Raw genomic sequence first — 22,983 nt, 5'->3', positions numbered from 1 at the left:
TTTTTTTTTCTGAAAAATTTTGAGTACGCCATTCTTTTCGTATTTACGTAACTAAGAAAGTTGGATCGTACAAAACTCTTGATTTTACTCAGGGAGAAAGTTATAACTCCCTGACGGTTTGAGCATATATTAACGAAGATACGAATATTTTAAGTATAATTGGTTCATAAAAATCAATTTGTTTCACATTTCGAGTTTAAATGCTATTTTCACCTGGAAAGACCTCATGAATTTATTCAGAAAGTTGGTGAAAAATTGCGGGTCTTACATCATTGCCCCCTTAAAAGAATTTTGTCCACAAAATTTTGTTAAGAGTACTAAGTGAATAGCTAAGGATACTTATCCTGCATGTTGGATTTTGGCTCCCAAGTGCAATCATCGATCCCATGATGTTGCAATTTCACTTTAGCAAGTAGAATGACCTTCATTCTGAGCACTTGTTCTCAATGGTCCATGATTTCTACAGGTTTTTCTTCCACCGTCATATCTTATTGAATCTCAATGTCTTCATGTTAGATGACGTGAGAAGGGTTGTGAATGTATTTTCTAAGCATTGACACATGAAATACATTATGTATCTGCGCATACTGTGGTGGCAATGCTACTCTATAGGCAGTCTCTCTGATTCAGTTCAAAACTTCAAAGGGACCAATGAATCTGGGGCTGAGCTTCCCCTTTTTCCAAAATGAAACACACTCTGGGTTGGAGAGACCTTGATAAAAACCTTATCTCCAACCGAAAAGTGAGCTCCTTACGCCTTTTATCTGTGTAGCATTTCTGTCAACTCTGAGCAGTCAGTAGCTTCTTTCTGATTATATGGACATGCTCAGTATAATATTGTAAAACAATGAGCGAGTCTAAGGTTTGCTCAATCACTTCACCCTAATAGATTGGTGATTGGTAGGGTCTTCTGTATAAGGCTTCTTACGATGTCATCCCAATACTAGTGTGATGACTATTGTTGTAAGCGAATTAAGCTAACGCTAAGTGAAAATCCCAATTTTCTTTTCATTCCAACATACAGACTCTTAGCATATCTTCAAGAGTCTATATGATTCGCTCAGATTGCTCATCAGTTTGGGTGTGGAATGCGACACTGAACTTGAGTTTCGTCCCCAGGGCTCTTTGTAGCTGCTCTCAGAAGTGAGAGATGAACTTTGGGTCACGATTAGATATGATCGATATCAACACTCTATGGAGTCTGACAATTTTCTGAACGTAGATTTCTGCCAATCTTTTCGTTGAATATCTGGTGTTAATTACCAGAAAGTGAGCAGACTTGGTGAGTCTGTCCACAATCACCCATATTGAGTCATGTTGTCTCTTGGATTGAGGTAATCCTACGATGAAATCCAATATAATACCCTCCCATTTCCATTGCGGAATTTTGATTTGTTGTATTCTGTCACTAGGTCGCTGATGTTCAATCTTGTCTTGCTGCCAGGTCAAACACTTTGAGACAAATGTAGTCACATCCCTCTTCATATCCCTCCACCAGTATTTCCTTTGCAAATCTTAGAACATTTTGGTACCTTCATAATGGATAGTATACTTACTATTGTGTGCTTCCTGGAGTACTTCTCCTCTGAGCTCAGGGTTATCTGGAACCCATATCCTTTCTTCCATCTATAAACTCCATCTTCTTTTAAGTGAAAGAAAGTATCATCCTTATCGGCCTTAGCTTTTAGTTTCAAGTACTGGGGGTCCTTGAATTATTCAGTTATAATCCGATCCAAGATCTCAGGCTGCATTGTCAAACTTGACAATCAAATTCTACCTGGATTAGCAAAAAATGACTTCCAGTTGACGAAATCCTTCATCAACTTTCATTGTCCTGCGAGGCTGGCAAGAGTGCCAACAGTCTTGCGACTAAGGGCATTCGCTACAACATTCGTCTTTCCTGGGTGATAGAAAAGCATGAATTCATAGTCTTTGAGGAATTTCATTTATCGTCATTGCCGCATATTCAGTTTCTTTTGGGAGAAAGGCTATTTCAAGTTCTTATGGTCTGACATGACCTCAAACTTTTCCCCATACAGGTAGTGTTGCCAAATTTTAAGCACGAACACCACCGCGACAAGCTCCAGGTCGTGGGTTGGATAGTTTTTCTCATGAATTCTTAATTATCGTGACACATATGCGATGACTTTGCCGTGTTGCATTAACACGCAACCCAGACCTATTCTTGAGACATTGGTATAAGCCACAAAGCCTCATTGACCAGAAGGTAAGGTAAGGACATAAGCTGTAGTAAGCTTCTATTTGAGAATCATGAAGGATTCCTTACATTGATCATTCCATTCAAACTTAACTCTCTTTTCAACAGTTTCGTTAGGGGTAAGGCGATTCGAGAGAAGTTTTGTATGAACTTCTGGTAGTATCCGGTAAGTCCGAGGAAGCTGCGGACATCAGTGATATTATCTAGTTGTTTCTAATCCACTCACCGTGGCCACCCCTTTCCTCTTTCGGTGAGCACCACCACTCATCGCCTCTGCCACCTGCCACCTCTTGTCGGGTGGCCACCCCTTTTCCCTTTCCTCTTTTGATATTGTTTGCTTAAAATTACAAGCTTTTTGATGAAACATGCACATGTTACATATATATATAAAACTTGTGAGCTTTTTATGCATGCTTGGTTGTATGCACACTTGATGCGAAAGGGTATAATAGATATTTAGGGATTGGTGCAAATCTTTTGCAAATAGTCTATCAACATACTTGCACATGCTCGACTGCTTATGATGGGGCATTGGATTCAAGGAAACCATTGTTAGTACCTTAATAACTAAATTGGTATGTGTGGCATGTACATCACTGTTTTGTACACTAAGACATCAAGGAAATGCATATACACAAGGTTGCGCTTGGAGAGCAAGAAGTTATGACAAACCCTGGGGTGTGACAATGCACCGGGTTATAGAAAATCACATACACACTAATTTTAGAATCGTCTTCACTGATGAATTGCTCATATAAGCTAAAGGCGCCAGTGCAACATTAAATGAGTTGGGTACATATGAACGGATCATGATGCGATTGTTACCCTAATAAGATACCCGAGCTATTGAGCTCTGATTTGCCTACTTTTATGAGGCACACAAAATGATAAGTTTCTATAATAAGATAACTTGGTAACCCATTCGGTTTATAGACTACCCCGGAGATGGTAGGGGTACAACCCTAGTGATAGCTTGTGTATTTTGAGAGCAAAGCGTTATTTTTGGTTCTCAGTCACTCGAAAGTTAGGGGGGCGGTCTACCAATATATGTCCTAGGTGGTAGACCCTTGTTTTTCTGCAGAAGCATAGGATGCATCATCTTGGTTTGTTTGCTTGCCTTAGAAAAATTCTCAATCGATCATTATATTGTCCCCTTTGAAATAACAAATTCAATCAGTCATTTGGGGTATTCAAAATATATGGTATAATAAACATTCAAATGAGCTCGATCTGTCTTTATGCATTGAGTCTTGTGTGTACCCACAAGAAAGCCAAATATCGAAACAATGATTTCTTATTCACACTATTAACTAGAATAGAAAATATGCCCGGTTAATGTGAAACATAGATAATTGCATATCGTCGATATCACTTCTTTGGTGAGGCACTATGTTGGCAAGGTTTGAAAAAAAGTTAACAATTATAGCACTGGTTGGTATTGCCCAATGATTTTACAAATGCAATGTAAATACATATTATGATTGCATGATTTAATACATGTTTTATTTCTTGCTTATCATGTATGCTGCCAGTATGCATTGTCTTTTCTACCATACTTTCACAAGTCTAACACATTTTACGGGAATACAGGTGATAAATAGTTGTTACAGGTGATAGCACGATAACACCATAATGTCATGGATTCACTCATTCTGTCCACTCTCTCTTGAGCATGTTTTTGGATGTTTTAAATATAAACTTTTGTATGAAACTATTTCAATTCAACTTTTTTGGTTTGAACAAATGTATGTTTGTTTAGAGATTCAGACCCAAATCCTATCCATTTGGGAACTCAATCATTTTAGTTGAGTACTTTGCCTGTAACCCAAAGACTTGCTAGTTCTTTTGAACAAATATTTTCGCATTGTTCTACTAAGTTGACTTTAAAAAAAAGATTCATTTAAAAAAAATTATTTGCCCCTTATTAAATGTGTGTGTGTGTGGGGGGGGGGGGACAGGGAAAAGCACCTCTTCTTTATTTGCTCTCTTCATTCTTTAGGCCACTTCATTTGAAAGAGGGGCCCATTAGTTTGAAAAAAATAAGTCAAGCAACTTATAGTTGCTTAATTGCAATGCATATAAAGTGTATTTTCCAACATTTCCTTAGGGCACATTTGAAAGCAAGAAAATGATAGAAAAAAATGCAAGTATAAAAAGAACAAATGATAACTTTTCTACCTATTTCAAATGAAAAAAAAAATTGAAAGAAAAGTTTTTCTAAAAAGTGTGGTTTTCTATAAGAAAAATTTCTCCACCACCATGTGATGGAATTTTTTCTACCAAAGTTTTTTTTATTAGGGCAATCATTCACCCACAACACATCTCATCTCATGGGCTGGCACAAGAAGAGCTTCCTTCGTCTTCCTCCTACCCACCACCGTTTTCAACTCTCTCTCTCTCTCTCTCTTTTGGTAAACCACCTTTCTTTCTCTTTGAGAGGCGGCTGATTGAGCCTCTCTCTCTCATTTTTCTCACATTTTTTATATTATTTTTCTCATGCTCCACAAACAAGTGATTTTTTTAATATATATATATATATATATATATATATATATATATATATATATATGGACAAGGGTAAAAACTTCTAATACATGCTATATGACAGCAGCAAGTCTTCAACATTTTTTATTTTCTAAAAAATAAAATGACGAACATTTTAAAATTTTTCAAAGCATACCTGAGTCACAATGTCATAGATATTGCCATGGGAGAATCTCTGCGAGGAAAAAACTGGCTATATTTTTTCATTAAAAAAAATCTAGTTATATTTTGAAAAGTATGGTTTTTCTCAAAAAAATCTAGAGAATATGTTGACAAAAATTTATATACACATGCTAATTCAAATAACACGTAAAAATAATTGCAAAAATTGGTTTTGTCACATTAATATCATGATAAAAACATATTATTTTCAAAATAGATGATATTCTAAAAGCTATTCCGTTATTTCACCATCATTTATGCCGTTTAAAAATATTGCAATAAATCATGATATTTTTAAAAATATCTTTAATATATATTCAAGACTTAACTTGGTGGTAAAGTCAGTAATCAAAGACATCCCGGAGAGGCCCAAGGGGTTTTGTCAAGGAGTGAAAGGAGCCTTAGCCACTAGGCGGGTAGTCAGGGTTCCATTCCATGAGGCCGAGCAAGAAGCACTTGTTCAGCAGAAGCTCGGCGACTCTAGGGAGGCTACGGGTTTACACCGTCGGAACAACAATCATAAGTATGGTAGGCTTAGCCAGTGCCACTAGGTCTTTGATTCAGAGGATATGGTTCCTAGTCTTTTTTTTTTTAAAAGGCCTGGCTTGGAGTATTAAACAAGCCAAAAACCAAAAGGGGACAGCTTCGGAATGCAGGGAATCGCGTTTCCCGCTTCCAAGTTGAGCAAACAAACACGCCTTTTTTCTTTTGTAGAAGATCATCTTGGCGCCCTTCTCTTCTCCGCTTCCCACTCTCTCTGTAACCAGTCTAGAGAGAGACAGATGGCGCGGCAATGCAGCAGGCTCCTAGGGTTAGCGTCTTCACCCACGCCCACCCTCTTCAGAAGAGGAGGAGGAGGAGGCGGAGCAACCCTAGCTCGCGCCACCTCCGCCACCGTCCGCCACCAGATCAGCCGGCGATTCTCCGCCGCCTCTCCTCCTCCTCCTCGTCGTTCCGCGGACAAGCGCACCCGCGTCACCATGGTGAGGTCTCTCTCTCTCTCTCTCTCTCGTCTGGGTGATTTGTGCTTGGGTTTTGTTTCATATCTTCGTTCCGCATTTTAGGTGATTACCCTTTGTAGGTCTTGATGAAGTTTTTGATCGTTCGTTTTGGTCGGATCACCAAACCAATTGAGTTGATAGGATTTGGCGTGTTCATTTTGTGTTGATATTCACATCTCTGCTCGATCGATACTGCAGCTTTTTGTATTAAGGGATTTGCTTTTTCGGTGTGTGTGCTTGATTTTGGTTGGGCTATAATGGGTCCTTCGATGTGCTAGTCACGTTTCCATAGTTATTGGTTTGGTTGGTTTCTTTGAGCTACTCATTTTTATGTTTTTTTTTTGTTGTTGATTTATAACCCTGAAGAAGCCACACCCGCACAAAGACCTGGCCTCGCTGACTCAGCCTGTCATACCTAGGCAGCGCCCCAAGGGCCTAAGCTGGGCGTTGGCTTGCGCAGAGGGGTGATGCCCATGGGAATCCAACCTTGACCACCCGTCTAGCGGCCAGTTGATATTGTGCCCTCCGGTTGTATTGTTAGATAGCATTCGCTTGTTGGTGTCAAATATGGAATCATGCATCAATAAGCAGTTACTTGACAATTTCTACCTCTGGAAGGAAAAAAAATGGCAAATGATTCATGTGTTGGTTAGAACTATTGAATGTTTTAGGCCCTCCAATGGAATTTGGTTGAAAAACAGGCACTCAAACAAGCGTTTTTATCATGTCTTAGAGGTTAAAAGGCTGAGCGGGTACCATATTATGGGACGGACAGATACTTCTATGTGAGATAACTGCCATTCTGGACCACAGAGATCTAGTTAAGTGAAAACTCTGGAAAAAATTTTGGAGTTCTAATGATGATGAGCTAGAAGAATCAGACTCGAGTTCTTTTTACAAGTCAATGAATAAAATACAAGCTTCATTGGCAGCAAAGCAAATGGTGCATTTCTCTGATTGCACCAGACAGTTCATACATGCAATTATTAGGGAATGATTTGTTCCATGTTGGCATTTTTTATATAGGTTTGGTATCTGTCTAGAAATATCTGCTTAGGTGAAAAATATGATCTACTTGGTTTTATTCAAACCAGATCAAATAAATATATAAATTCAGATAAGCTATTTTAAATGTAATTTGAGATTGGGGGAATGAAACTAAATTTTGATCTCATAGGGGTCTTCAGATTGGAAGAAATCCACTTCAATATGATAATGCTATTATCTTTTGAGGTGAGAGTCTGACCATACTATGTCTTCACATACGTGTCTTCCTACATTCCAAAGATGAAGTCCATGGATCTTAGGAAAGGGCCAAAATCTCCGCCATGCATTTCAGTTATTGTTCAGACTGTGGTTTTCCATGACCAAGAGAGCAGCTGTAGATCATGAAAATCACAGTTTTACCTCTTCTGGTTTATATAATTTTTTAACTTCCTAACCTATGCTCCATGCCATAAATTTAGCATTTGGGTTGACCTCTATGAGGTTGAGAACAACGTGTGCTTCAGTTGTCTACACATACTAATATCTTATTCCTTAACACATCATTAAATGAGGAACTTACTTGCTAATGATTGCTCTCCTGCCATTAGTGTAGTTAAAATCAAGCCTTATCACCCTTCCCCATCTTGACTAAGATCCATTTTAAGAGTGAATCTTTATACAACACTTCCCATCTATTAAAAATAACATGACAACCTTTCCCAACTTCTCAGCCAAATTTATGCTAGCTGCTCCCTTGCAAGGGCGTAGCTAGGGGGGGGGGGGGGGGGCAGGACTGGGCTGTAGCCCAGTCCTGCCTCCCGAAACAGTTAATTTTTTTTGTTTTTTTGTTTTAAAAGCCCAGTCCTAGCCCAGCCCTGATTCCATATGAAATAGATTTTTATCCATTTTTGTAGCCCAGTCCAGTCCTAGCCCAGCCCTGACTGCAGCAAATAGTTTGATTTGTCCATATGAAATAGTTTTTTATTAATAATTGTAGCCATTTTTTATTTTATCTCAAAAACAAATTTTTCGGGGGCACTGCCCCCGAACCCCGGACTATCGCACAAATATTTTTTTTTGCTACACCCCTGTTTGCCCCCCCCTCACATGAATCCTAGCTATGCCCCTGCACCCTTGTGTATTTGGCAAAGTCCACTAGATGTCGACCTTGCTACCCTCCATTGCCACATTGCTAGTAACATTTCATATAAAGGGCCCAACCTACTATCGCCAAGCTAACTTGTAGCTGTTTAATATATAATGAAAGGTGTGTACCTGGTTAACTGGTCCATCCATTCAAGGCTGATGCAACTTATGAAACCGTCTTGGTCCAAATGAGGCAAGGCGCTAGGCACTAGTCTAGTTCATAGTTGGCAAACCCACGACTCGGACTTGGATCGCCTGACCCTTGATTCGCAGGTCAGCGGGTCGACTCGGTAACTCGGACGGGTTAGGACCTAAATTTTTTTAGTGTTTTTTTAATAATACCTTAAATATTGAATATAACACCGAGGTCTAATGATGCTAGGTCTAATGATGCTCTAGTTAGAAGGATGGAGAAATGGGAAAATATATTAGTTAAAAGAGGTCGGGGTAGGCCTAGGAAGACTTGGATGGAGATGATAGGAAAGGATATGAATGCTTTGAACCTCACCGAGGACATGGCATTGGATAGAAATGATTGGAGGAGAAGGATTCATGTGGAAGACCCAGAATGCTTTTCTTTGTTGGTTCATATCGCTGACCCCAATTGTTTTGGGATGAAGGCGTAGTTTTTTTTTTCTTAAATATTGAATATAACACTATGTTTTTCTACAATATGAATGCAAATAATCAAAATCCAAGGCCCAAGCAGCAACTTCACTAAAATCAAAGCATTAAAGGACAAAAGCTACAAAATATCTGCATAAAAAAATAGATAAGCTTCATAATTGAACATGTAACTAGCCACAAAAATACGAACAATAATGAAAATTTCAAATTTGTGAAATAAATATTAATAATTAAACTACACAAGTATAAATAGAACAAGTAAAAAATGAACAAGTAAGCTAGTAGATTCACTACCTTTCTAAGTTCTAATAATTTCTAACAGCATTATGCCTTAAAAATTGAAAATCATAAAATGCAATTAATGGCATGCATAAAATAACAAAATAAACTAATAAAGAAGCATACCTGAAATTTTCAATTCCCAAATGTCAACCTGTTGCAAGCATCATTCTGTAATATTTTGGCAATTGGCACTAATAAAAAGTTAAAAACTATAATAAACAATTAACAATTTATCATCAAACTTCAAAATATGCAATCAGACTGTTTCACAGTTCACAATTTCACAAAATTTAGATTCTAGATAAGTTTGATAATTCCATACATGCCACCATATGCAATCAGCCTGTCACAATTAGAATTTAGAAGCACCAAATTGGCATAATGCACAATGACCCAAAAAAGAAGCCATCATCTTAAGAGTCATAAGTCCTACTCCTAACTCCTAGTAAGTCCTACAAATCATGGTAACCATCTTCTTCATCATCTCCACTAGACACCAAATTCATCATCTCAACCAAGTCCTCATTCTCATTGTCATTAGTAGCATGCACTTGTGTTGATGAACCAACATCTTCATTCTCTTCAGCTTCATTATTTTCTTCTTCACACCTTACCAATTCCATGTCCACATTCTCTTCTTGAGAATCATCATCCTACATTTGTAAGAGAGAAAAGCATAAAAAATATTTCAATTTTCAAAGATACTCCTACTCAAATGTTCATTATAAACTAACAAAATGGTAAATGCAAAAATCTAATATACTTAAATTGTTACACTTAAATCCTTAAATTGATAAAATAAGCAAATAATAAACACTTCACCAGCTGCACCATTTTCGATATCTCATGTGATCCAAGAGTCAATTGGATTGTCTAAGAAAATATTGTCAAGTGACACAGGATTGGAGTTTCCACTCAAGACTTGCTTCTCCCTCACTCTCAAGTTGTAACGAACATAAACTAGATCATTCAATCATTTTTTCTGCAATCTATTGTGCCTCTTTGTATACACTTGGTCAAATGTTTTCAATTGTGCTCACATCCACTGGAGGAACAAGTTTGGCTGACGATGCATATTGCAATTTTTTTCAATTCCAGATCACATCCCCCATTTTCTTCCCACCATATTGCTAAAAAATGAATAATTAACTATAAGTTAATATTTTTATAAAACAATGGAACAATCATCAAGTTATAACTTACATACTGGTGGAAATTGAAAAATCGGTATCAATATAAAATTACAAACACAATATCTATGCACCTGGTAGTTCTTTGTTTCTAGTCTTCACTGCCAATGGTTGACCAAAATCTGAGGTAGCACGTGTAAATTGTTTGATCTAAAGAAAATTATGAAATCAATACATAATTTTCATATTTATGTTTTATGAATAATTGAATATATTTGCACGTTACAATATAATATATACCTTAAGGCTTGAGCTTTGAAGTTATACAAAAAAAGTACCTGAAGGGTTGCATCCACTGCTTTCTTTTGATCAGGCTCTAGGCGCAAAATACATTCCTTCAAGCCACATCGAATCTCAGGATGCTGAGAAAAACATCATGTCATCAACATCATATTAATAGAAATAATGAAATACAGATAGTAATAAAAACAAAAACACTTGTTTGATAGCTAGATAGATTTTTATTTTTACCTTTGAGAATCCAGGGGAATATTGAAATGTTGGATTTAAAAAATATCCTACAGCATGAAGAGGGTGGTGGAGTTGGTCCCATCACCTATTACTTGTTTCTCTGTCTTCTTTTCCTGGTTGTCTTGTGTACTGAGTTCTTATATTATTTTTTCATTTTTATGAATTTCTTAGTCTGATCTGATGGCAAATTCATACCAGGGGAGAATATTGACAGGGACCATGTTAGGTGTGGTGATTGCTGGAGGAGCATATGTAAGTACAGCAGATGAAGCAACCTTCAGGTAGATAAGCTAGTCTTTGCTCAGCATTCATATCATACTTCTGCATTCTAATTGATTTTGAAAGAATTTAATAAAATATTCTGGATTCTTATTGACAATTCTATAGTTATACCTTTTGTAGTTTTGTTTATTTATGAAGCTAGATACTTTTACTGCATAAAAACTTGTGAGGATTTTAGTTGTGTTGGGGTCGAATTAGGTAGCTGGATAATTAGGTTGCACTATCATGACCAAGGGGGTGTTGTGTTTGAATCCCACCAGGATTATCCCCAGCTTGACTATCAAAAGAAGGGGTGGGTGGTTGGGGGAGGATTTTATCTGTCTTGGTTGCATTGTTTATGAAACCTTTCTACACAATAAAAATTGTGATAACAAATTTTATCCATGTAGATATGGAATGAATGAAACCCAATCTGTTTACTTATTATGCTATGGGGGACATCGGGATAACATCAGCTTTATCAAAATCTTAATTTTTGTCTCTTCTCTGCTAGATGAACTACAAGTGTTATAATATTATCATCACATGGCTTAACATAGAAGAATTACCTTGGATTGCATGGAGAAGTCCATAACTATTTTTTCTATTAGTCTTTGTTGGATTATATTTTGCCAACCCTATTGCATATGGACATGGTTTTAGGGAACTTATTAGACGACATACAGTCAACATTCACATAGCTTGACAAAGATATGGTGAATGACAAACATCTCTCGCTACATATTTGTCTTCTTCATATACATAATGACACAAAACCATCATGGTCATCTTCATGAGTCAAACCTGAGATCTATTCTCTAAGATATTGTGACTTTACTGAAACACTTGTCACTTCCAACCTCATCATGATCATTGTATTATTCTCCTACATCGTTGTCACTTTGTTTTCCACTCTCACTTTTATGTCTACTTCATCATTATCATCTCTTCTATCTATCTTTATCTTGATTGTTATCTTATTATATTGCTGTCACCATGCATCATTACATCATCATCACTATCATTGTGAAAATTCATAGCCTTCTACTTGTTCCATGTCTCAGAAAAATTTATTGTGTTTTCTTGGATGAGAGACTGCGTAAGTCTTCATATGTATCCTTTGTCGTCACATAAATATGTCATAAGCTGTTATAAAGTTTTCTGAGTATTCTAAGGAAATGGTGCTCAAGCCGCACTAAAGTTCTTTCTTAAGATATAAATCCTCTTGCCAATCCTACTATATTCAGATGGCTGTAAGGGCGTCAAAGGTACAGTTTGAGATGGATATCCAACTAATCTTAATACATTTAGTTGGATCTAGTAAATCTTTTTGGATCCCAATCTATGTCACATGGATATGGATGTGGGAGTGGGACACAATGCAGATTCACTTGGTACGATTCAATAATATTCAATAATTAGGACATGGGGGCACGGCTGTACACACACATGGATGTGTGTGTCTAAAACAACAATTCTAAATCACTATAATTAGGAACATCAAAATAATGAAAGTAAATTAAAATTGAAATGTAATGTAATTGATGAAAAATTTTAAAAGAAAAAGAATTCAAGTGAATATGAAATAAGTAAATAAGTTCATAAAAGAAAATAGATAAAGTTAATGACACAATGTTGACTGTGGGAAACTGGTTTGACTGCGCCCCTGAAGTGTCGTGTCGTGTCCATGAAGTGTTTGATTGCCATATAGTGTCGACAAGGGATACACATGCTGCTAAATGAAGTGTCTGTGTGGCATAGATTCTACTACCTAAACCGGTTGGATATGGGGTTATATTTTTATATCCCAATCGGAGTCCACTCCAGATTGGATTTACAGCTGAATTGAACCTATTAAAGTGTATCCATATTCAATTAGGCCAAATTCAGTGATGTTATTGCAAGCCTAGTATAGCATATTCTATACAAGAAGTTACTAATTTTTTAGTGCCACCTTAATCAATTCATTTGTTTATAGCTGTGTCTCATTTGATATGTTTGTGGTACAGACTCTTTTCATCTTCACCCTTAATGGGAGTTATGAATATATCCTGTTTAGATTTTCGAGGCCAAATTCAATGATGAAGAAAGGTGTTTCTCTCAAGTACATTAGTATAATTAAGGATATGTATGAAGGAGTAGTAACCAATGTCCGCACTTGTGGAGGGGTGACAACCAATTTTCCTATAACGGTTGGGTTACATCAAGGATCTGCTCTAAGGCCTTTCCTATTTGCTATAGTGATGGATGAGCTTACGAGATCAATTCAAGAAAATGTGCCGTGGTGTATGTTGTTTGCTGATGATATTGTTTTGATTGATGAGTCTAAAGCTGGGGTTAATGCTAAGTTAGAATTATAGAGACAGACATTGAAAGCAAGAGGTTTTAAGTTGAGTAAGAGTAAGACAGAATACATGGAATGTCGGTTTAGTAAGCAACGAAGTAGTGATGGGAGTGCAGTTGAAGCTTGGTGAGCAAGAAATACCGGTGGATGATTGTTTCAAATATTTGGGATCTATCATTCAAAAGTATGGAGAAATTGATGGAGATGTAAATCATAGGATAAAGGTTGGGTGGATGAAATGGAAAAGTGCAACTGGAGTGTTGTGCGATCGTAGAATGCCATTGCGGTTGAAGGAAAAGTTTTATAGGACGACTATTAGGCCCACTTTACTATATGGTACGGAATGTTGGGCTGCCAAGAGACATCATATTCAAAAAATGAGTGTAGTTGAGATGCGTCTGCTGAGATGGATGTGTGAAAATACAATAAAAGATAAGATTCAGAACGAGTAGATACGTAAGAAGGTAGGCGTTGCACCCATTGAAAATAACTGGAGCACCTAATGATGCTCCAGTTAGAAGGATGGAGAAATGGGAAAATATATTAGTTAAAAGAGGTCGGGGTAGGCCTAGGAAGACATGGATGGAGGTGATAGGAAAGGATATGAATGCTTTGAACCTCACCGAGGACATGGCATTGGATAGAAATGATTGGAGGAGAAGGATTCATGTGGAAAACCCAGAATGATTTTCTTTTTTGGTTCATATCGCTGACCCCAATTATTTTGGGATGAAGCCGTAGTTGTTGTTGTATGTCTTGTTAGGAAGTCGACCATAGGATTCTGTATTTTCTTTGGATGTTTCTTACCTTTTTGGAAGAGTAATAAACTATGTCACACGAACTCGGCTAGGGAGGCGACGCACCCACGTCGACACGCCCCGACACGGGTGCGGGCACTGGTGCGGCTTCGGACACGGGGCAAACTCATTCAACAGGTGTCAGACTCGGTCAACAGGTGTCAGACTTAGTCAACGCACTTGGGCCGAGTCCATCCACTTTATAGACTCGGTCAACTTTGACCGAGTCTATAAAGGTCCATTTTCAAACTCATTTTAGATCCGGGTCGGGTTCGGATCCGGACCCGACCCAGATCCAAAATGTTACCTGCGTCGGGGCCGAACTCTAAAGAGGGGTTTACGACAAGGGGAGGGGCTTACCCTGTCGATCTTTGCCTCCCTTCCAGCCGTCTGGTCTTCATCCCTTGCAGTCACGCCGACGACCCAGACCTCGGCGACCGTAGCCGCAGGCGACGCCAGCCACCCTCTTCCCCAGCCACCAGTCTCAGGTATGCCTCCTCCTTCTTCCGTTCTTCTTCATCTTCGTCCGGCAGGGGGCTCCTCCTTCCTCCTTGTTTTCTGATAAGGGGCTGCCCCCTGCTTCGTTCTTTTTTTTCGGCAGGGGGGCGGAGACCCCTGCCATACTTTATTTTCCTGCAGGCGGAGGCCCCTGCCATACTTTATTTTCCGGCTCCTGCCATACTTTTTTTATTAAGAATTACTTTTTTATTTTTGTATTTAAAATTTACAATCTTATTATATATATATATATATATATATATATATATATATATATATATATATATATATATATATATATATATATATATATATATATATATATATATATATATATATATATATAGCCGAGTCCCCGTGTCCAAAAATTTTGAAATTGCGCTGCACCCGTGTCGCACCCGCACCCATGTGACATAGGTAATAAACAACATGGCATAGTAGATTACTTAGACTCAGTCTAAAACTTGGTCCTAATGACTGCAAAGATTTTATACCTCAGATGTTGCTTGCTTCTAATGGGGGACACTTTCTATGAACAGACTTCTATCCACAGTGACATTTGTGGATAGAACCTGGAATTTCATGAGAAGATGAAATACATCAACATTCTTGGCTGGTACATCTTACATTCATAACTTGCTGCATTTAATTGTATTGATGACTTTCCCACTAAAGCCCTGTTTTGATGACAGATTTTTGACAAATTAACCTTTCATTAGATGGTTTAAACTAAATTTAGCGAGCTAAATGAATGTTTTGATGAACAAAAATTTGTTGTGCCATTTCTATCATTGAATAAATATATTATTTCAATTTACCATGATTATCATCAACTCGTCGTATACCACTACCATCATCTTGTAAGTTTTATTTTCATCACCATCATCAATCATCTCTCTCTCTCTCTCCCCACCGTATCATCAAACCATCATCATTTTCTTTTGCTGCATTTTCATCATAAATCTGTTATCACTCTCACTAACAACATCATAATCATTTTTGTCTTGTTGTTATGCAACACATCATTATAATCTTGCTCATCCTCACCGCCCAACCAATGTCACCATCACTACTGTCATAGATGGCCACCACCATGAACACCATCATCATTGCTACAATCATTGGGACCATGTCTCGATTGATCTTCTAATCATCATCATCCCATTATCACCAATCATCATACAATACAATCACAGTTGGCTACCTGGGACTTGTATTCATGACAATTACTGAATGCCAAATATCCAGTTTTCTTCAAATGAAGTTAAGGGGATAAAAACCATCTGTTTGGCCGGTCAGTTTCTAGATAATTGTTAGCTTGGTGTTGTTTCAAGTTGGATAAATAAATGGTACCTTTGCACAAGCAATTTTAAGTCCTTGATTGCATATATATATGTACTGGTTAATGTGGATTTAGATAGCTAGTTCATAAGATATTAGACATGAATACTTTTGCTTTATAGGTATCTGGTATTCGGGATTTTCCTGGACAAGGAAATCTATGACTTACAAGGACGATTGTTATCTTTTTATTGAGAACATGGGTGTTCTGAAGTCGAATTTCTGTTTTCTCTCATGATCATTTGACCATTGACTTTTGTTATCAAACTCTAGCATTTCGAGTTTAATTGTGGTAACTCATAGTTTCTTAGGCGCTTGTTCCCGAGCTATGTGGAGATTAGACTTATGGATAACCTTTTTGTTTTGGTTAATCATCGGATTACATTTTTTCTTGGTATCATTTCTTTTTTGTTCACCTTTTTTGGTTTGTGACTGAGGTCTCCAAGGTACTCATGGTTAACGCTGTGAGACTGCCTCCAACGTGTTCCTGTACAGTTGGTATGGAGTCAAAACGAGGAGGGGAGCCCTGGTTTCTCCTTGATTTTCTACTGCCTCTAAAGGACCAGTTCTGACATCATACCTTCTCCTCTTTTCTCTTACCTCCATCAATCTCGGCATCACACTCTTGCTCTCCCCTTGCCATCTTAATTCTCATAAAAGTGTAGGTATCATTCTGATACTAAACACATCAACAAGGGTACTAACAGCCTTTCTGTTTTGTTCACCTAATACCTAATCATCACATTTGACCGAGTATCATGAATTTCACAATTCATACAAATGTTTCTAATTATCTAAGCCTACTTTGAATAGTCCAGTTCTCAAAATCATTATGATAGTCTTCCCCATGACAGAGCATTATCACTAATATCGGATTTGTGGGTATTATTGGCAGAGTCAATCTTTCAAATCTTTGTTGTAGTCTTTTCTCTTCATGTCCTGCTTCTTATGCATGATTCATTGTACTTGTTTTTGTGCAGTGGCTGGCTATTTAATGCAACAAAGCTTGTCAATCCTTTCTTTGCTTTATTAGATCCTGAGGCTGCTCATCGTTTGGCAATATCAGCTGCAGCACGTGGATACATCCCACGGGAAAAGAGGCCCGACCCACCAATACTGGAGGTTGAAGTCTGGGGGCAAAAGTTTTCGAACCCAATTGGTCTTGCTGCAGGTTTTGATAAAAATGCGGAGGCTGTTGAGAATTTATTGGGACTTGGCTTCAGTTTTGTTGAGGTTGGCTCTGTCACCCCCATCCCCCAAGAGGGTAATCCAAATCCTTGTATATTCAGAATACCACAAGAGAGGTAAGCATGTAGGTTGTTTTTGTTTTTTTGTTGCTTCCATTTGAAATTGATTGCCTGATCCTGGATATCATCTTATTTTACACTGCTTCCATTTTCACAGTTTGTAGTTTCTAAAAATTTTAAACTTTGGTAGCTTTATTTCATGTGGACGGTGATCTGTTTGTTGCTTTTAAAACGTTGAATATTTGTGTGACCATGAAATAGCATCTTCTTAGGTGTTTCAACATTTTAACAGAAATACACTTGGAAATTTTCAGTGCTTCAGGTTTCCAAAACCAATAGTAAAGTGCAGTCAGGCATCAGTGCCAGAAACTCTCTTATTAGCATGTTTTTCTATCAACATGATTCTAACCAAATTTATCATCCATAGAAATTGGATTACACCAATTAAAAGTCTTTAATTGATCCATTTCTCCTGACTCTACTTGCTGGTGCATTCTATATATTTTTGGTACACAATGTGGTTGAACATGTCTACATTTGTTTAGCTGCTGATTATTCATGGGTTTCTTCAGAAATAGTCACATTTGGTAGGGCTCCAACATAGAATGAGTTCATAAGGGACACATTCCCCTTTTGAAAGATGCCTGCCCTACAGGTGGTGGGAAGGTACGTACAACCTTCTGGGGTTGTGGCCATGTAAAATACCTGATTCTGACCCATTGTATTAAGACAGCTCCATAAGGGGCAGAGCAAAAGTATTGTGTTGTCTCTATTACTTTTTCGCAAACGTTTAAGCGGAAGTCCATCTTTAATTCTTTTTATTCTTTGACACACAAATCATTTGCACTATGCAGCCTTTTTTTACTATGCATCTGAAAGCATCATAAGATGCAAGTTTCTCATTCTGCATGTTCATTTAGTATGTCAGCTTATGGGCATTACAAATGCCTTTCCCCTGGGCTTCTCTGCTTGCTTTTCTTATGATCTTGTGCTTTTCTTATTTTGCCTCAAATGATGGTTGAGTTCTTTCATGCAAAATTAGTTAATATAGGATAATGGTCCCTCGTTCTGGTGAATAATAGTTTAGATTCTTGCTTTGTTGCAGAGCTATCATTAGTCGAGATTGTTATAATAGCAAGGGTCTTGTGGCAGTTGTTGAACGTTTGGCTGGACAGTATGGCAAGATCAAGTTTAAAAGGAAATCTGATGATGTAGACCATGGAGGAAAAGCAGGACTTGGCATTGTTGGCGTTAACATTGGCAAGAATAAGACAAGTGAAGATGCAGCTGCCGATTACCTTCAAGGATTTCATACCTTGTGCCATGTTGCTGATTATTTGGTGATCCTAGCTACTTGCTAAAATATGACATAAACTAATTGTCTAACACCAATTATTTTCAATCTGTTCTTTTAGCAACTTTGTTGCTTTTGTCCTTTTGTGCTTTTGTGATGTACCTGTTGTTCTATCTTGAAGTTCAACATTGCCTGCTATATTAAAAGAATAAATGTTCACATGCATGACTTTTTATCTTACGTGAATTCGGTTGGGGGAAGCAAAAAGGATTCACTAAGTTGTTAGTTTAGCTGCTCCCTATAACAATGGAGAAACAATTTTGATTAGCACTAGGGTTGGACATGAGGCGATGTAATAATGGGCCTCCAGGTACCTGCTCTGGCTAGGCCGGGCGGCCTGAAACCAATAAGAGTATGAGACCCATGCTGGCCCTGCCTGAACAATAAACTGGACCAGGTTCAGGTCTGGGTAAGACAGCTCTCAAATGAAGCTCAACCTAAATATTTGTGATGGATATACATCACAAAAAATGGCAAACATTTTTGGAGTGTGCTTGCGTGGGTATGTATATGTGTGTGTACATGTGCATGTGAGTGTTAGTTTCCACTGGCTTTTGGTTTTTTTCCATTAACACATCACCAAGTTTTTTCTCTTTTTTTTCACCCCCGTCATTATTTGGATAGCATGGTGGTATACTATTTGGATTATAAAGGTATTTTAGTAAGAATATAATATGTACAACTAACTTTTTCTCCTTTTAAAATAAGATCCACAAAATTACTGGACATTGACAATTAAGTAATAATAAAATTGGATTAAGTTATGTTTTTATTTTAGTGTTCTTCTTTTACTCCTGTAGTTTCTGAGATTACATAGTTATTAGTTTAATGTTTGACTATGCTTAGATGACTGGTATGACATCTTCATGAGCTGTGTGTTATGGAATGGTTGCAGAGTGGAAACATTGATCTTTTCAATAGTAAACTATTTCACATAGGATGTTCAATGGATATAGGTGTGTTCTACATTCTCAACAGTTTTCGAAGAGCGGAAGCTGTTCAGTCTTCTGAGGAACTGAACTAATTCAACAAGCATAATCTGGCTTATATGTACTTTGTGCTCTTCTGGATGCTTGAGATAACATGCTGATATGAATCTAATGCAGTATTTTTTAACTGCATTTTTTATGTCATTTCTTCAGGTTATAAATGTTTCATCTCCAAATACTCCGGGACTACGGAAGCTTCAGGGAAGGAAACAACTTAAAGATCTCATTGGAAAGGTTGTCAGCTGCAGTTTTGTGGATGAAAGTAATGTATTTAATTCTTAATAATGGTTTGTGATAAACCTAAAGTCTGATTTTCAGTTTTTGCTTTTACAAGATCCAATCTGCTCGTGATGAAATGCTATGGGGTGAGAAAGGCCCCCCTCCTTTGCTTGTTAAAATCTCACCAGATCTATCAAGAGAAAACCTTGAAGATATTGCTGCAGTATGTTACTTTTCACATTACATATCTTTCATCAAGTAACAAATTTAAGTCCACACCCACTGTTTACTCAATATGATATGCATATCAGTGATTTGTCTGTTTCTGCCAGGTGGCTCTTAATTTGCGGTTGGATGGACTGGTATGGTCTCTTCCATTTTATATATGCATACGTACATACTTTTTATATATAGATTGTTAAGCCATCGCAAATTGCTTGCTGTGAAAAATTTGTGGGGCTTTTCCCTCGATCTAAGGTGGAACAGCCTTTTCACAACCATTTCTGATGTCAGAAAAAAAAACCCTAATCATCAAGGTTGGATTTTTGTTTGTTCTAAAAATTTTTGCTTAATAATGCTAGAGTTCTCTCTTGATTTTTTTTTTAAATGTATGCTCTCTAAGTATTTGTGCCTGCAGATTATATCAAACACAACTGTTTCAAGACCAGAACCTGTAAATAAATACCCTGTGGCTAAAGAATCTGGTGGATTGAGTGGAAAGCCTTTATTGAATTTGTCGACGGATATTCTCAAGGAGATTTACATCCTAACCCAAGTATGTATCTATAATATTTGGTTGCAGTGGTTGAATAAAAATGCCTTGGCATCCATCAGTGGCTGCTTATGTGTCTGAAATTGAATGTATGTGCCATCACAGATACGGTTGACTGGTTACATCAGCAATTGATGTTTATGTTTCGTGGGTTTAGACTTGTATAATAATAGTTGTTTCTACTGCTGCTGCTGCTGCTATATATCTTGTTATTGTTTTAACTACTGTTTATATAAGTCTTGTCTTTATTTCAGCAATTAGGGGTCATCTTACAGTTTCATATTTCTTTCTGCTTTCACCAGGGAAGAATCAGTCTTGTTGGCTGTGGAGGTGTTACCAGGTATTAATAATGAAAAGACTTGCTGCATTCTGGATTTACATAAACTTGTTTCATACTGATTTTTGTTTTTTGAAATCTGAACTTATTGTTGATAATTTACTTGCTTTAGTGGTGAGGATGCATACAGAAAGATTCGGGCAGGAGCAACCCTTGTTCAAGTCTATACAGCATTTGCATATGAGGGACCTGCTCTGGTCCCGCGAATAAAGGTACCAGTCTACATCAGCTGAAATTTGAGATGATTTTGTCGATTCATGTCAGAAAGTTTGTGACGAATAATCAAAAAATGTGTAGCTGAGATGCGTATGCTTAGATGGATGTGTGGAAATACAATAAAAGATAAGATTCGGAATGAGGAAATACGTAAGAAGGTAGGTGTTGCACCCATTGAAAATAAGATGAGAGAGAATCGTTTACGGTGGTTTGGACATATTCGGCGAAGGCCTAATGATGCTCCAGTTAGAAGGATGGAGAAATGGGAAAATATATTAGTTAATAGAGGTCGGGGTAGGCCTAGGAAGACATGGATGGAGATGATAGGAAAGGATATGAATGCTTTGAACCTCACCGAGGACATGACATTGGATAGAAATGATTGGAGGAGAAGGATTCATGCGGAAGACCCAAAATGATTTTCTTTTTTGGTTCATATCGCCGACCCCAATTGTTTTGGGATGAAGGCGTAGTTGTTGTTGTATGTCAGAAAGTTTGTGACGAATAAAGTTATTTAGTCGAGCAACATTCTTGAGATGTCTATCACTGAGCATAGTGGCAACAGCATAAACAACTGAAATGATTCATGTCTGGCACTGAGAATAGTGGCAACTGCATAAACGACACGATGATGAGTTTGATTCCATATCATCAGATTTCTTTTGCTTTGTCTGCAGGCTGAGCTATCTAGATGCCTGGAAAGGGATGGCTTCAAATCAGTCCGTGAAGCTGTTGGTGCGGATTGCCGATAGCTGTTGAGTAGAAGGTGATTTTGTATGCCTTCAGCTTGTGGAGAAGAGTAATGGGGTCATTACTGCTCCAGTTGGAGTTTCTTTTGTTTTCTCTAATCATCAATGTGATTATATACTCGAGTTGCTTTCCCCGCTTTCGAGGGATTTTGGATTCGGAAATCCTTTAGGTTTCAAGGAGTAAAGATGATCCTACAAATTGGTATTTGAAACAGATCACTACAGGGATTTTTTTTCTCCCTTTTCGGCGAAAAAGAAAAGCCATCATAAATTTTTTCTTAGTTTCTTCATTTTTGTTGATCTTAAAGAATATTTGTGTATATTAATATTGTATTCTTCATTTATGTTCATAAGTCCATGGGCAAATCCATGGATTGATACTCTTTAATGATCATTTTCAACAGAGGAATGACCTATGTTCTCACCTTTACTCGTTTTGCTGTTCTTTTGGTGGCCGTTTGCTTTCACTCTTCTCTGGATAACGTTTTGGCAGAAAAGAAATTTTCCTACTTCCTGTTTTTTTCCTATAACTTTTTCTGTTTTATAAGTATTTGAAATGCCCAAGGGGTGGTTGGCGTGGTGGGGCCTTGGCTACTAGACCGGGTAGTTAAGGTTCGATTCAGATGGGTGTTGCCCTTCTGCGCAAGCCAATGCATAGCGTAGGCCCTGGGGGGCAGGGGTCTTGGCCTCGGAGTTTTATGCTGTTGGTACAATGACTAGGTATGGCAGGCTGAGCATACTAGGTGCGGTTTCTTCGGGTTATAAATCCAAAAAAAACATTTGAAACACATCAAGTGTATCAGATGAATCCTTCAGTGACAAACTTCATCATTTTGTGATGGGTTGGATCTGGATCAGGACCCACTAACTGAATATTTTGCTACTAAACAAGTGGGTGAATCTGAAATATATGAACCATCTGTCACTCAACTTGGTTTTTAATCTAGATTGAATTTTTTATCTTTCAATAGGCAAGCTGGGGTTAGGTGGCCCCAAAGGGGTTCGGCATATTGGATGAGGCCTAGGCGGCTAAGCGGGCAGTCTAGGTTCAAATCCCATGGGTGTCACTTCTTGCGCAAGCTGAAGTGTGGCAACTCCTTGGAGGCAAGGGGTAAGCCCACGGAGTTTTATGCTGCCAGGACAGCGACCATGGGTATGACAGTCTGAGCCACCACATCTAGGTCTCTGATCTTGAGGGTGGTTTCTCTGTGTAAATATTAAAAAAAAGCTG

General features: G+C 37.8%; 1 protein-coding gene across 2 annotated transcripts; it reads left to right on the top strand.

Moving 5' to 3' along the window:
* The first annotated feature begins 5,565 nt into the window (after positions 1 to 5,565).
* Positions 5,566 to 22,153, top strand: LOC149836142 (dihydroorotate dehydrogenase (quinone), mitochondrial-like). Of its 2 annotated transcripts, none has more exons than XM_090009026.1 (11): positions 5,566 to 5,907; positions 10,827 to 10,909; positions 16,850 to 17,173; positions 18,222 to 18,456; positions 19,613 to 19,693; positions 19,794 to 19,901; positions 20,011 to 20,040; positions 20,316 to 20,453; positions 20,753 to 20,790; positions 20,900 to 20,999; positions 21,681 to 22,153. In XM_090009026.1, exons 1-11 carry the CDS (start codon positions 5,575 to 5,577, stop codon positions 21,753 to 21,755), a joined length of 1,545 nt encoding a protein of 514 aa, XP_089865152.1. In that variant the 5' UTR covers positions 5,566 to 5,574; the 3' UTR covers positions 21,756 to 22,153. The 2 variants fall into 2 exon arrangements, with proteins under 2 accessions (XP_089865152.1, XP_089865153.1); XM_090009027.1 differs by having other exon boundaries at positions 5,574 to 5,912.
* The last annotated feature ends 830 nt before the right edge of the window (positions 22,154 to 22,983 follow it).

This window comes from Nuphar pumila, chromosome 6 (assembly GCF_984573655.1).
Source record: "Nuphar pumila chromosome 6, dmNupPumi1.hap1.1, whole genome shotgun sequence".
Taxonomy (NCBI): Eukaryota; Viridiplantae; Streptophyta; class Magnoliopsida; order Nymphaeales; family Nymphaeaceae; genus Nuphar; species Nuphar pumila.
The sequence above is the reverse complement of the archived record's forward strand: the minus strand, read 5'-3'. Positions and strand labels throughout refer to the sequence as shown.